Consider the following 16,421-nt stretch of genomic DNA (forward strand, 5'->3'; position numbering starts at 1 on the left):
AGGCCATGGATGCTGCTAAGCATCCTATAATGTACAGGACAGCCCCCACATCAAAAGATTATCTGTCTCAAAATATCCATAGTGCCAGCGTTGAGAAACCCTGTTGTAGAGGGAGGGGCAAAGAGTCATAGACACACAGGAGGGGGAATGGGTCTTGCTAGCTCTAGGAGACATGGAGAAAGGCTTTACAGAGGAGATAATATCTGAGCTGGGTTTTGAGGGAAGAATAGGAATTCCTTGGTAAAGAAATAAGTTATTTTAGAGGAACAGTCTAAAATATTTATTGATATATTATTATATCAATAAATATATTTATATATATTATTATGAAATAATCTAATGTCTGGAATTTGCTGCAAAATAATTCAGTGTATGTGTGGTGGGGGAAGGGTATGAGAAAGGGTAGAAGTTTGGCCAGGAGTTCATAATTGTTGAAACTGTTGATGGGTACATGGAGGTTCATTATATTTCTCTCTTAATTTTTGCATATTCCTGAAATTTTGTATAATAAAAATTCAAATCAAGTTTTTTTCTTTTCTTATGGTAAAATATACATTATATAAAATTCACCATTTTAAAAAATATTTTATTTATTTATTTAGAGAGAGAGTGCTTGTACAAGGGGGGGGTGCAGAGGGAGAGAGAGAATCTCAAGCTGACTCTGCACTGAGCATGGAGCCAGACTCAGGGGTAGGGGGCTCAATCCCATGACCCTGGGATCATGACCTGAGCCAAAATCAAGAGTCAGATGCTTAACTGACTGAGCCACCCAGGCGCCCCATAAAATTTACCATTTTAACCATTTCTTAGGGTATAATTCAGTGGCGTCATGTATATTTACAATATTATGCAACTATCACCACTATTTCCTGAGCTTTTTAATCATCCCAAACAGAAATTCTGTACCCATTAGACAGTAACTCCCCATTCCTTCCTCTGCCCAGCCCCTGGTAACTTCTATTCTTTTTGTCTCTATGGATTTGCCTACTCTAGGTGCCTACTATAAGTGGAATCAGACAGTATTTGTCCTTTTGCATCTGGCTTATTTCACTTAGCATAGGGTTTCCAAAGTTCACCTGTGTTGTAACATGTATCAGGATTTAATTTCTTTTTATTGGTGAACAATATCCCATTGTATGTATATACTGCCTTTTGTTTGTACATTCACCTGTTGATTCAATTTTTAAAAGGAAGTTCTTTATTGGGGAAAAGGCAGGCAGTTGCAGGAAGGATATTGTTTGCATGTTTAAATGGATAGTGGAAAATGGAATTGCATAGGGTTTGGGAAATAAATTTGGCACTGCTAGAGGCTCAAGAACATAGGGAAGCTGTGAGCAATGGAGCTTCTGGGAATAGTGGACTCAGTTAATCTGAACTTTGTACACGTACTAAGGATATGATCTTTTTCTTATTGGCAAGGGAAACCAGTGGAGGTCCTTCTCTGGCCCCAATCAAATATATTTCTTCTTTTTCTCGATCCATGCTTGTGGTCAAAAACTCAACCCATACTGAAATATACACATTGTAAAGAAGAAATTACCTGTTTTCTTACCCATAGAGCTAACCATTAATTCACAGTTTGATGTATATCCTATATTAGAGCTCACCAGCTGAAAGACCATAAGAACTACCTGAAGTTAAAGTTGGGGGGAGGGGGGTTGGTAACTTTTTCTTTTTCCTTTTTTTTTTTTTTAAAGTAATCTCTACACCCAACATGGGGCTCACGCTCAGGACCCCGAGATCAAGAGTGGTGTGCTCTCCCAACTAAGCCAGCCAGACACCCGCTAAATTTAGGTTTATTTAATTTGCTGCAGCAAGAAAGAACACTCATCAGAGAAACTGTGGGTGTGTCTTTAGGAAAGAATTGGGAAGGGCTTATTAGAAGGTTTGAGCTTGTGTTGGCTGATTCTGTGGTGGTTTTAGGGAAAGTGGGGGTGCTGTCAGGAAGCAGGGGCAATTTGGTGAGTGGGTAGATCTTTGGTAATTTTTATCTACAATACCAAAGGATTAAGGTGGGGTTAGAGCTATCAGTGGTAAAGGACCTGTAATCAGTTATGTTCGTTATAAGAGGAAGATGTTAGCAATTTCTGTGGTTTCAAAGTGGCCTCCACTCTGCTTTGTTCCACTAAAGTTACAGAATGGCTTTGTCTGATTATTATTTATATCCTGTGAGGGTAGCTGATGATTGGTTAGGAACACTACAGCCTAGCTATCCACTTGCAGGGTTATCTTTTTCCTTTCTCACTTCCCCATTTTAGCAGGGGGCAGATGAAGTCAGCCTGCAGGATATATTGTTCTCTGAAGTTCAGATCCATTGTCAAGATTCCATTCATTGGAAGGTTGTTTGGAGAACATCATCTGTTGTTGAACCCAAGTCAGTATTTCACGTTCCTTTTGTTGGAAGATGAGCTGTTGAATCATCTGAAGAGACAATGACTGTATGGCAGTATTTACACGTACAAGAAAATCAGCCAAAGTACCTGATCTCCTAATTTATTTGTTTCCTGGAATAGTTTAGTAATACTAAAGATTTCAGAGAAGTCTGTAGGGATCTAAGTATAGTAGACGCTGAACAAGGCGGGGCTTAAGGGTGCCAAACTCCCTGCACAGTCAAAAATCCACGTATAACTTTTGACTCCCCCAAAACTTAACTACTAATAGCTTACTATTGACTGAGCTTAACCAACAACATAAACATTTGATTAACACATATTTTGTATGTTATATGTATTATATATTGTATTCTTACAATAAAGTAAGCTAGAGAAAAGAAAATGTTATTACAAAAATCATAAGGAAGGGTCACCTGGGTGGTGCAGTCGGTTAAGTATCTGCCTTTGGCTCAGGTCATGATCCCAGAGTCCTGGGATCAAGCCCCACGGCTCCTTGCTCAGCGGAGAGCCTGCTTCTCCCTCTCCCTCTGCCTGCAGCTCCCCCTGCTTGTGCGCGCTCTCTCTCTCTGTTAAATGAATAAATAAAATCTTAAAAAAAAAAAAAGAAAATTGTAAGGAAGAGAAAATACATTTACAGTACTGTACTGTAAAAAATCCAAGCATAAGTGGACCGATGCAGTTCAAACCCATGTTGCTAAAGGGTCAGCCGTACATTTTTCTTTCTTTTTTTTTATTAACATAAAATGTATTATTTGTTTCAGGGGTACATTTTTCTTTTAAGATAGTACATATTGCACCTTGAGAGTCTAATATATCTGGAGCTGCTCTATTTTGATCATTGCCTATCCAAGTTTATGAACTTTTGAGAGGGGTTCTAAGACTTTAGTAGCTTACCATTACTTTTGCTGCTATTTCCTTACCTTACCATGTAAGATCCCCTCCCCCCCAACACACACACACACTTTTTGGTGGAGACAGGATTGTCCCTTCCTAGTATGACATGAAAGGGATTATAGACTTTTGAATATTTTGCCTGTTGTGGTGTAAGCTTGTTAGTGGGGCACCTGGCCGGCTTAGTCAGTAGAGCATGCTATTCTTGATCTTGGGGTCGTGAGTTCAAGCCCCATGTTGGGGGTAGAGATTACTTAAAAAAAAAAAAAAAAAAAAAAAGAATGTTAGTAATTGAAGCTAATTAACCAGGAAATCAACTGAATTTTTACAAGGAAAGACACTGGTGGGAACTCAAAGGTGGCCTTTGAGGTGGCCCTCAAAGGAAAGTGGATACAAACATAGCAGCTGGTTTTATTATATGTTTTAGCTAAATCATAAAAAATCACACTAGGTATTAGACTCAATACCAATGACTAGAGATGAAAAGAACTGGGGTGCCTGGGTGGCTCAGTCAGTTAAGTGTCCAATTCTTGATTTCAGTTCAGGTCATGATCTCAGGGTCATGAGATCCAGCCATGCATCAGGCTCTTTGCTGGCCATGGAGCCTCCTTAAGACTCTCTCTCTCCCTCTGCCTCTCCTCCCGTTCGTTTGTGTAATAATTGCCATATTAACAATGCAAGCCTTTCAATCCATGAACAAGGTATATCTATCCACTTATTTAGGTCTTCTTCGATTTCTTTCAATAATATTTTGTAGTTTTCAGTATATACTTGAAAATCTCCTTGGTTACATTTATTCCAAAGTATTTTATTATTTTTCATATTATTGTAAATGGGGTTGTTTTACTAATTTCATTTTCAAATTGTTCATTGCTAGTACGTAGAACTACAACTGATTTTTGTGTATTTATCTGGTATCCTGTTATTTTGCTGAATTAATTTATTAGCTCTAGTGCTTTTGTGAATTCCTTAGGATTTCTTTTTTGAGGATTTTTTAATGTATAAGATCATGTCTTCTGCAAATAGAGATAATTTTACCTCCTCCTTTCCAATTTGGATACCTTGTATTTCTTTTTATTACCTAATTTCTATGGCTAGAACTTCCAGTATAATGTTGAATAGAAGTGGCAAAAATATATATGCTTGTCTTGTTCCTGATCTTAGGAGGAAAGCTTTCAGTTTTAAATCATTGAATATAATGTTAGCTATGGGCCTTCCCATACACTTTTTTTAAAAAAATATTTTATTTATTTATTTGACAGAGAGAGCACAAGCAGGGGGAGTGGCAGGCAGAGGGACAAGGAGAAGCAGGCTTTCTGCCGAACAGGGAGCCCAATGTGGGGCTCGATCCCAGGACCCTGGGATCATGACCTGAGCTGAAGGCAGACACTTAACCAACCGAGCCACCCAGGCACCTTCCCATACACTTAATATGTTCAAAAAGTTTCCTTTTATTCCTACTTTGGTGAGTGGTGTTTTTTTTTATCATGAAATGGTGCTGGATTTTTTTTCATCATTTGAAATGATCATGTGTTTTTTCCTTCATTCTATTAATATGGCATATAATATTGATTGAATTTTGTGTTTGAACCACCCTTGCATTCTTGAGATAAATCCCACTTGGTCATGATGCATAATCCTCTTAATAGGATGCTGGATTGGGTTTGCTAGTATTTTGCTCAGGATTTTTGCATCCATATTCATAAACAATATTGGCCTATAGTCTCTTCTTGCAATAGGCTTTTTTTAAGTTGAAGGAGCACATCTCTTTGTTACTTAGTGGTTATTCCAGGAAAGCCAAAGATAGTTATGGAAAAAATGCATTATTCTGAATTTGAGACCTGTATTTGGAAAGACAAAATCAAGAAGTATAGTCAGAGGCTATTATGAAAATAAATCATAATTATCTAAGGGCAAGGGTGCCAGGGTGGCTCAGTGGGTTAAGCATCTACCTTCGACTCCAGCCATGATCTCAGGGTTCTGGGATTGAGTCCTGCCTTGGGCTCCCTGCTCAGCAGGGAGTCTGCTTCTCCCTCTCCCTCTACCCCTCCCCCTGGCTCATGCAATCTCTCTCTCTCTTTCTCAAATAAACAAATAAAATCTTTTTAAAAAATTATCTAAGGGCATATGCAGTTACAACCAATATTTTGAAAACACAGCAATAATTAACAATGTCAATAAATATAGATCTAACCGTTCCATGTGGAAAGCTGTGTTACACACAAGTACAGAATACTGTGTAAGTCCATAGCAGGAGCAGACAAATCAGACTGAGAACTAAAACAAACAGAAGCGTTGGTGCTTTGGCTGAGTCACTGAGAGCAAAATCTAGCTGGGGAGAGAATATATAAACTATATAATTATAAATAACACAGATTAGTAGTGTAAGGCATTCAAATCAGTAAATGATACAGGAAGAAACTTTTTACATACATTGGACTGGTTGGGAAAGAAAAGAAGGTGGAATTTATGGTGGTCTTTAAATTTCAGGTAGAATTGAGGTAGAGAAGAAGGGTGTGTGAAGAACTGGAATCTTAGGTGAAATTTAGCAATTTTGGTGGCTGCAGGGTTCACGGAAGGGAATAGTGTTGAAGATACATTGAGGTCTCAGAAGACAGATAAGTTAAACTCTAAGTTCAGGCTAAAAACTAGACTAAACAGTTTGGAAAAACAAAAGGATGTACAATAGGGAAAGAAGCATGAAGAGATAGGAATAGATATTGGAGTGAAAGGAAGAGAGAGGAGAGTTATTTCACCTCTTGAGATATCCTCTGAACCTCATAGTAACATTAAAAATTGGAATGATAAACTATAATTATAATCAAACAAAAAAACATATTTGCTGCCTACTTGGTGCAAAGTTCTTGAACAGTGCTTCTCAAAAGGTAAGAATTCCTGTGGTTTTTTATTTATCTTTCTTGAAGTTTATATTAATATTTGGAATGTGACAGTATCTACCTTTCTGCTTCCTTAGTGAACTCATAGTACTATGTTAAAATGTATGGATTTGTCATACATCATAAGTCATTTGTCACATGTCAAAATGTTGGATTTTTTTTAAAGATCATTTATTTATTTATTTATTAGAAAGAGAGAGAGAGAGAGGGAGCAGAATGGGGGGGTGGGGGGTGGGGCAGAGGGAGAAGCCGCCTCCCCAGCAAGCAGAGAGCCCTAGGCGGGGCTTGATCCCAGCACAGGATCATGACCTGAGCCAAAGGCAGACGCTTAACCAGATGAGCCAGGCACCCAAAATGCTGGATTAATTAGGAGATTTCTGAAATTAATTTTTAATTATATAAGAAATACATGAACCCATTCTTGTAAAAAATAAAAACAATATAAACACAGGTTAAGGGCTCCAATTCTGATCCTGTCTTTTGACACCACTATTAAAGTAGTGTGTATTCTTCCAAACTTTTTGCCATGCCATTTACATACTTATGAATTCATATACAATATATACTTTTATTTTTTTAAAGATTTTATTTATTTATTTAGAGAGAGAAAGAGAGAGCATGAGCAGGGGGAGGGGGAGAGGCAGAGGGAGAGGGAGAAAAAGAATCCCAAGCCGACTCCTCACTAAGCAGGGAGCCCAGTGGGGTGGCTCGATCCCACAACCCTGAGATCAGGACCTGAGCCGAAATTAAAAGTCTGAGGCTCAACCGACTGAGCCACCCAGGTGCCCCACAATATATACTTCCATAAAACGAATGTTATACTGTATTTTTCACTCTGAAACTTAAAAAAACCCTCCAATCCACCACTGGATTTATTAATCTTTTAAACTGCTACATATATTCTATAATATGCAGTATCACAATTAATCTTGCCATTTACCTTCTGTGAATGTCCCAACTCTTAGGGTTAGTGAGCCAGACCGAACAGCTAGCATACAGCTTCTTGTGCAAACATGCTGCTGCTTCCCTAGCACTGATGGCAATTAGCCAAATTGCAGGGTCATAGGGAAGGTGCAATTTTAAATGTAATATATCACGCCAAATAGTCTTCCAAATTGGCTGTACCAATTTACACGCCAATGTAGAGATTTTTTTTTTTTAGCCAGTGTAGAGATTTTTAATCACTCCTTTTTCAGCAGATAGTTTTACCCTAGAAGGCGTCCAGGCTGGGCAAACCGCACCCCTCCCCTGGCCAAAACCCCGGCGGCACGCCCCCGTGTGCCTCCCGTGCGCCAGTTTCGGCCCCGTCCTTTCGCTCCGAGGTCCTGCCGCTTGGCCTCGCCTCTTCCGAGGGCGGGGCGTGGATGGGCCCTGACGTCACTGCCGGCCAGACGCCATCTTGCTGGTTTGCGGCCGGTCTTGGATGTGGCGGCAGCGGTGGTGAAGGCGTGGGGAAGGGTGGGGTGAGGGGGCGAGGCCGCGGCGCGGGCGGCTAAACTCTCCTCCCCTTAGCCCCACCGCGTGGGACGGCGTGAACGCGGTATCGGAGGGATGTCAGCCTTCTCTGAGGCGGCGCTGGAGAAGAAGCTGTCGGAGTTGAGCAACTCGCAGCAGAGCGTGCAGACCTTGTCCCTGTGGCTCATCCACCACCGCAAGCACTCGCGGCCCATCGTCACCGTGTGGGAGCGGGAGCTGCGTAAAGGTGAGTCGCCCCGCCACCCGGCCTGTTCCCTGGTGCCGCCGGGCCCCCCTCCCTGCCAGCCCCATTCCCCCAGCGACCCCAGCTCCTTGCTGCCCGGCACCGCCCTGCCCGGCGCCCCCGGCTCCCTGGCGTCGGTGGTCCACGGGCTAGGAGGAGCGGCATCCACCGCGCTTCCCGCAGAATCTGCGCTTAGTAGGTATTATTGCATAGGGAATGAAGGATTAAAAACAACAACAAAAACAAAAATAAAAAACCCTTCCGATTTAACACAGAGGCAGTAGTCAGGGGCTCAGGACTCTGTCCCTGATTAGGGCCAGGAATTCAGGCAGTCAGGTATTTTTTTACATTCTGTAGATCATAATGGAGGATAGGGGTGGAAAAGGGAAGTGGAAAGGAAAAAAAAAAAAGATTGGTGTGGGCATGGGAGTTAATTCCATCATTTCTATAATACATCAACTCAATCTTGTAAAATTAATAGCGGAATCAGAGTTTTGGAATTGGGGAATCTAAAATTGCATCCATGCATGGTGCAGTGGAAGAACCCTGAATTTGTAGATTTTAGAGGACTAGGATTCGGCGAATTTATTAATGTCTGGATTGCAGTTGCCTCACCTCAAAATGAAGTTCGATTGAGTGATCTAAAGTCCTTTCTTGCTGAGTGATTATATGCTTCTAGGGCAGCGTGCTTGTTTTGCAAAACATTAGCGCTGCTGTAAATGAAGTTAACTTTTAAGAGCAGTATGTGCTCTCACTAAAATATTCAGAATCATTTCACTTCTGCAGAGCAACTGTATCTGTCAGAACTGATTGTATGTTAGTGTGACTAAAAATAAAAAAAATTTCATTTGCTTGGAGTCTGGGTTTGCACCTTAATTCTTCAATTCATTGGGGAGAGAGAATGGGCACTTGTAGTTATTGTTTCAGACATCCTGATGTATCGATATGATGGTTATTTATTAAGGGTTTTAACAACTGTTATTAATCAAAATAGATGCTTGTTTACTGACCCATATGAAATCTCTATGATGTATTAATATGAGAGCTAAAATGTGGCGTTGGCTATAGGGAATGGAGAGCTGTGCTGGTGTATTTGCTTGTGGTTAATCTTAGGAGAAATTGACTTAGAGTCCTGTTTTTCAGTTCATGTATAAAGTGTATGTGTATTGGCACTCAAGGAGGAATTCATCTTCTGTGAGTGGTCAGAAAGGTTTGAGAAACCTAGGTATAAAGGTCTGGAAAATAGCTGTGAACTTTGAAGAGGCAGAAATTGTCTTTGCTCCTCCTCTACTTTACTAGATTTCGAAATAAGCAAAAGGCTTATACTTTGGGGTGGAGGGAATTTTAGAAACACATAGAATCAATAAAGGATTGGTACCCAGACTATCTTAAGCACTACTACAAATCAATAGAAAAATAGCAATGCTGTTAAAGGTATTTCACATGAGAGAAAACCTGAAAGGCCAATAAATGATACTTAATAATCAGGAAAAAATAAACCAATGAGGTACCACTTTATACCCTTCAGTTTGCAAAAGTAAAAAAGTATGACAATACCAAGAATCAGTGAGGGTGAGGAGAAAAATGGAACACTCTTACTTAGTGACCTCTAATGAAGTTGAAGGTACATAGTCTTTGACCTAGCAGTTCTCCTTCTAGGAATGTATCCTAGAAACTAGTACCTGTGCTCAAGAAATTATATTTATTGCACCTTCTTAGCAACAAAATTAGAAACCGTTTAAACATCTCATTAGTTGGGAGTATGGACAAATATATTGTAATATTCATAGAATATAATACTGACCAACAGTTGTCATGAAACAACATGACTGAATTAAAAAACAACAAACAAGCAAAATGTTGAGCTAAGAAAGCAAGGTGCCATTTGGTAAAGTTTGAAAACAGGCAAAAACAATATTCTATTTTCACAGATACCTGTAGTTACAGTTAAAATATGCATAGTGATGATTAACATCATATTGCAAGATAGTGGTTACCATAAGGGAGAGAGGAAGTGAAAATGGATCTGTGTTATCTTATATTTCATACATTTTTGAAAAATTTGATACACGTGGGAAAATGATAAGATGTGCTATTTACTGGGTTTGGGGATATTTCCATACATTTAAGTGCTTCATAATTAGAAAAAATTAAAGGCATATAAATAGATGTTTTAGGAGGAGCGTGGTGTTGGGTGATGATGGTGATGGTGGAAGTAGTGGTGGTTATGATCATGCTGCTGCTGCTGCAGTTTTGTTTGGTCTTTGATTATCTGCCAAAAGTTTCTTTTCCTTGACATAACTGTACCTTTGTAGGGCACAGTCTTTGTGTCCCCCCATCCCCACCTCTGCAGTTTTGCTCCTCAACTTTAGGATCCTGTGTTACCTGTAGCATAATGATAATGAGAATAATTTACTGAATATCAGGGATTGTTTTAGCCATCTTATGTGATATCATGAATCCTCACATTATCTCTGCAAAATAAGTGTTTATAAAACAAATTGATCAAACTTGAAATAAGGAAGTAGATGAATAAAATCAGTTGAACATTTTATATTAAGCTTGGTATTCTTTAGTTTCTTGAAATGTTTAAAGAAGACAAAAATGTGACACTAGTAGGAAAAATTAGTGTTCGAAATATAAGAATGAGTAGGTAAAATGATAATGTCACACATGGTAACCATTCAGTTTTGAAGATTTCTTTCTTGTTCTGCCTTCCTTGTTTTTGCCTCCTTTAAAGAAAGAGAATTTCTGGAGTGGGGATAAGAAAAAGAGAATTTCTGTTTAGAGGGATATACCCCAAGGCCTTTATGAAGACTAAAGTAGCTATAATTTCCCTGAGAAATGCAATAGAGTGTAACCAAAAACGTGAGGATTTTGTTGTTTTGTAACAGCTTTAAAAAAAAAATTTTTTTTTTTTAAGATTTTATTTATTTGAGAGAGAGAGAGAGAGAGATCAGGAGCAGGGGGGAAAGGGTAGAGGGAGAAGCAGACTCCCGCTGAGCAGGGAGCCCTATGTGGGCCTCGATCCCAGGACCCTGGGATCATGACCTGACCTGAAGGCAGATGCTTAACCAGCTGCGCCACCTAGGCACCCTGTAACAGCTTTATTGAGATATAATTAACATATCACACAATCCACTTATTTAAAGTATACAGTTCATTGGTTTTTAGTGTTGTGAGTCTGCCACCACAATTTTAGAATGTTTTCATCACCCAAAAAGAAACTGCCTTTTAGCCATCATCCCACAACCCCATCCACCTTCCCCAGCCCTAGACAACCATTAATTTACTTTGTCTCTATAGATTTGCCTATTCTTAGCATTTCATTAAATGGAAGCATGCAGTATGACATCTTTTGTGATTGACTTCCTTTGGTTAGCATGTTTTCCAGGCTCATCCATGTTGTAGCATTTATCAGTACTTCATTCCTTTTTTTTTTTTTTTTTTTTTTAAGATTTATTTATTTTAGAGAGAGAGTGTGGTTGGGAGGGTCAGAGGGAGAGAGAGAGAGACAGTCTTAAGCAGACTCCCAGCTGAGTGTGGAGCCCGATACCGGGCTGGATCTCATGACCTTGAGATCACAACCTGAGCCAAGACCAGGAATCTGACGCTTACCAGACTGTGCTACTCAGGCGCCCCAGTACTTCATTCCTTTTTATGGCCAAACAATAATCCATTATATGAATTTTTTTATTCATCAGTTGATAGACATTTGGGTTGTTTCCATGTTTTGCTATTATGAATAGTAGTGCTATGAACATTTGTGTACAAGTTTTTGTGTGGCTGTGTTTTCATATTTTTTGGAAATATACCTATGGGTAGAATTGCTAGGTCATATAGGAACTCTGTGTTTAACCTTTTGAAGAACTGCCAGACTGTTTTCCACAGTGACTATCATACATTCCTACGAGCAGTGTATGAGGATCCAATTTTTCTACATCTCTGCCAAGACTTGTATTATCTGTCTTTTAGATTATAGCCACCCTATTGGGTATAAATTGGTGTATGATTGTGAATTTTATTTGCATTTCCCTGTTAGCTAAGAATGTTGAGCACATTTTCATGTGCTTATTGGCCATTTGTATGTTGTCTTTGGAGAAATGTATGTTCAGATCCCCCCCCCTTTTTTTTTATTTTTTTTATTTTTTTAAAGATTTTTTATTTATTTATTTGAGAGAGAGAGAATGAGAGAGAGCAAGCACATGAGGGGGGGAGGGTCAGAGGGAGAAGCAGACTCCCTGCCGAGCAGAGAGCCCGATGCGGGACTCGATCCAGGGACTCCAGGATCATGACCTGAGCCGAAGGCAGTCGCTTAACCAACTGAGCCACCCAGGCGCCCCCCCCCCCTTTTTTAAAGTAGGCTCCACACCCAGCCTGAAGCCCAGTGCAGAGCTTGAACTCACCATCCTGACATCAAGACCTGAGCTGGGATCAAGAGTTGGACACTTAACCGACTTAGCTACCTGGGCGCCCTGATCCTTACCCATTTTCAAATTGGGTTGTCTTTTTATTAATTGAGTTATAAGTGTTCTTTATTCTGGATATGAGTCCCTTATCAGATCCATAACTTGCAAATGTTTTCTCTCATTCAGTGGTTGTTTCTTCACTCTCTTACCTACTGTCTTTTGAATGCAGTTATTTTAATCTCTGACTCAAGTTTGGGGCTGAATTATAAAACTATTAACATACATCACTTATTAAGTTATATTTTACATTCATTGCTATGGAAATAATGACCATGAACATACCAGAATTTACAAAACAACACTGATATTTGGGCTCTTTTCTACACACAAACACAACAAAATTGGGCTCAGTTGGTTAAGCGTTTGACTCTTGGTTTTGGCTGAGGTCATGATCTTGCCATCATGGGATAGAACCCCACATTGGGCTCTGCCCTCAGTGCCGAGTCTGCTTCAGCTTCTCTCTCCCTCTTTTTTTTTTTTAAGATTTTATTTATTTATTTGACAGAGGGAGAGAAAGCACAAGGAGGCAGAGCAGCAGGCAGAGGGAGAGGGAGAAGCAGGCTCTCCACTGAGGAGGGAGCCAGACGTGGGGCTCGATCCCAGGCCCTGGGATCATGACCTGAGCTGAAGGCAGCTGCTTAACCAACTGAGCCACCCAGGCGCCCCTTCTCTCTCCCTCTTATTCTTGCTTACTCACTCACTCTCTTTCTAAAAATAAATAAAATCTTTTTTTTTTAAGATTTTATTTATTTGACAGGGAGACAGCACACAAACAGGGGGAGCAGCAGAGGGAGAGGGAGAAGTAGGCTCCCCGCTGAGCAGGGAGCCCGATGCGGGGCTCCATCCCAGGACCCTGGGATCATGACCTGAGCTCAAGGCAGCCACTTAATGGACTGAGCCACCCAGGTGCACCAAAACAAAAACATTTATTTTTTATTTATTTTTATTTATTTATTTGAGAGAGAGGATGAGAGAGAGAGAGCGCACATGAGAGGGGGGAGGGTCAGAGGGAGAAACAGACTTCCCACCGAGCAGGGAGCCTGATGCAGGACTCGATCCTGGGATTCCAGGATCATGACCCGAGCTGAAGGCAGCCGCCCAACCAACTGAGCCACCCAGGCGCCCCCCAAAATGAAAACATTTAAAGTATTTACTTAATAATTACTTATTTTAAAACTACAGTGCTAAATTGATTTCATGTTAATATAAAGTAACATAATGAAAGATAACTATTTCCTAAAAATATTAGGGAAAGGAGTGACTTACATTTTTGCAAATTTTCATGTCTGTCTTAATTGAAGCCAGCTAGATTCTCATGTCTGCCTTTGCATTTAGTCTTGCTGTATTTTATATCACACGACTTCTGGAATACACCACTCTACACCTGTGAGAGAACTAGAATGAAAAAGGCAAATAGTGTAAAAAAATAAAAGGCAAATCATGTCTTGGTATTATTGTGAAAATAGTTCTGACTTCATGGACTCTATGAAAATGTCTGGAGGACCCCCAGGGATCCACAAACCAGACACTGAGAACTAGACCATTTCCTCTAAATTGGTAGTTAGATCAAACGTCTAGGGGCGCCTGAGTGGCTCAGTTGGTTAAGCGTCTGCCTTCGGCTCAGGTCATGATTCCAGCGTCCTGGGATCAAGCCCCGCTTCCCGCTCAGTGGGGAGCCTGCTTCTCCCTCTCCCTCTGCCTACCTGTCTGCCTACCTGTGATCTCCCTATCTCTCTCTGTCAGATAGATAGATAGATGATAGATAGATAGATAGATAGATAGATAGATAGATAGATAGATAGAAAGAAGGAAAGAAGGAAAGAAAAAATAGAAAGAAAGAAAAGAAAAGAAAGAGAGAGTCTGGGATACATTGCATTACCTAAAGCAGACATTGCTTTGCCTTAAGCAGACATATTCTCTCCAAGATATTAATTCCTGTCCTACTCAATGTGAACTTTAACTTAATTTATGAAATTTCCCTTTGTCTTGTAATTTTTTTAGGTTCTCTTTCCTATGACATAAGCTTTTAAAAAAAATTGTTCATGGGCACCTGGGTGGCTCAGATGGTTAAGCGTCTGCCTTCGTCTCAGGTCATGATCCCAGGGTCCTGGGATTGAGTCCCACATCCGGCTCCCTGCTCAGCAGAGAGCCTGCTTCTCCCTCTCCCTCTGCACCTCCCCCTGCTCATGCTCTCTCTCTCTCTGTCTCAAATGAATTAAAAAAAAAAAAATTGTTCATGTGATATTTTTGCTGTCACAAAATTTTAAGCAAATTACCCTTAAATTTCTTTCTTTCTTTTTTTTTTTTTAATATTTATTCATGAGAGACAGAGAGGCAGAGGGAGAGGCAGGCTCCCCGAGGAGCAGGGAGCCTGATGCGGGACTCTGGGATCATCACCTGAGTTGAAGGCAGACGCTTAACCGCCTGAGCCACCCAGGAGCCCTACCCTTAAATTTCTAATAAAAATAAAAGTGTGCTTCTAGATTAAACAAACATAGTATGATAATCCATAATTTTAAAGGTGTGTTTTGGATAAAATGAATTTTTGAGTTGAAATGTATCAGTAAGTTAATTCTATTGGTTTCCTTTTTCCTCAAATACTTATTAAGGGATCTCCTTAATAAGTTGCTAGACCAAGGATGATTCAGCAGATAAGAGACACATAGCTGTCTTCATGGAACTTACATACCAGTCAGGGAAATGGACTGTACTAAATTAGTACCTGAACAGTGATACAAAGAAGAAATATAACTGGGAAGCTAGTCTAATTTAGGCAACCAGGGAAAGCTTCTTTGATTTGAGATTTAAGATATGAATAGAATTTGCCAGGAGTTTACAAAATATATAGACAATTTTTACTGTTGCTTTAGTCATTTAAATGTGGGTTTATGTAGAACAAATGTTACTTGACATTGTAACTATAACATTTCAATTCATGATTCCTTTTTGGAACTAGGCAGGATAATAAACATTTTAGATAAATTTTTAATGTTCTATGTCTACAAAGAACTTTAAGTGATTTAAGATATTTTAAATCTTTTTGTTTGTAAAATGCATTAAAAGGATTATAATGATTATTTAGTCACCTTGCTGTGATCTAGGTTTTTTGGGCATTTTTTGTTCTGTAGCATAACTTGACTGCTATCAGGCACCTATTAGTCTTACTCTTCTTTTTATAGCTTTTCCCTAGTCCCTTCTCTAATAACTGAGAAATTAAGTAAAAACTTTACTGCACTTATGTTAATTGCTTGGACTTCCCAGGTATATTAAAAAATACACAGCTGTATCTTAGTAATAAATGCCCATAAAGTAAAATTCAAAAGGGAAAAAAGTTATAAAGAGAGTAAGACTCCTTCCCATTATTCTTCCCTACCTTACCTACACATTTTCCCCACCTAGAATCAATTTGTTAATTTTTATATTCTTCCAGAATTTTCTATGTATAGTCATATATATGTTATAATTTCATTTCTCTTGCTTGGACAGATAGTAGAGTATTATATAGACTAACATATAGACTTCTCTGTGCTTTACTTTTTTCCCTTTTGATATATCTTTCAGATTGTTACGTATTTGTGTATATGGTGTTGCCTCATTTAAAAAAATTACAGCAATGGGGTTGCCTGGGTGGCTCTGTTGGTTATGTGTCCGACTCTTGATTTCATTTCAGGTCATAATATCAGGGTCAGAGTTGAGCCCTGCATGGCTCCACACTCTGTTTGAGGGTTCTCCCCCCACCATCTCTCAAATAAATAAATCTTTTTTTAAAAATTACTGCATGTATTCTGTTTTATGGGTGCACCAAAATTTATATAACCATTACTTTATTGATGAACATTTACAATGGATCTTTTAATCTTAAAATTTATAAATATTAATTTATGTTACTAAGTATTCTAGTTTTTTTTCTTAGTCGTTTCAGCTGACTTAAGAGACCATGATAGAAGTGATAGGCATTAGTGTATCACACCATTTTTTAAGTTCATTTTTATCCCCACATATTTGAAATGTCTCTTTTATCATAAATTAAGTTTCTATCTGTATTTGGTATATTTCTAGACTGTCATTCTGT

The 16,421-nt window shown here is 39.3% G+C and overlaps 1 protein-coding gene and 1 long non-coding RNA gene across 6 annotated transcripts in view; one reads left to right on the forward strand and one right to left on the reverse strand.

Moving 5' to 3' along the window:
• Positions 1-1,210: 1,210 nt before the first annotated feature.
• Positions 1,211-7,283, reverse strand: LOC144379776 (uncharacterized). The gene is made up of 3 exons (XR_013443154.1): positions 7,122-7,283; positions 2,807-2,981; positions 1,211-2,421 (listed from the first exon to the last, which is right to left on the reverse strand). It is a non-coding gene; the product is annotated as an uncharacterized LOC144379776 (long non-coding RNA).
• Positions 7,284-7,576: 293 nt separating this feature from the next.
• Positions 7,577-16,421, forward strand: part of RPRD1A (regulation of nuclear pre-mRNA domain containing 1A) — a 71,074-nt gene continuing 62,229 nt past the window's right edge. For all 5 annotated transcript variants that reach the window (XR_013443329.1, XR_013443330.1, XM_036089364.2 and 2 more), the window contains exon 1: positions 7,577-7,883. Coding sequence is in view for 3 of the 5 variants with exons in the window: in XM_036089364.2 (XP_035945257.1) it covers positions 7,733-7,883 (151 nt within the window). In the remaining 2 variants the exon portion in view is untranslated. The remainder of the gene's footprint in view (positions 7,884-16,421) is intronic.

Source organism: Halichoerus grypus, chromosome 13 (genome assembly GCF_964656455.1).
Source record: "Halichoerus grypus chromosome 13, mHalGry1.hap1.1, whole genome shotgun sequence".
Classification (NCBI taxonomy): Eukaryota; Metazoa; Chordata; class Mammalia; order Carnivora; family Phocidae; genus Halichoerus; species Halichoerus grypus.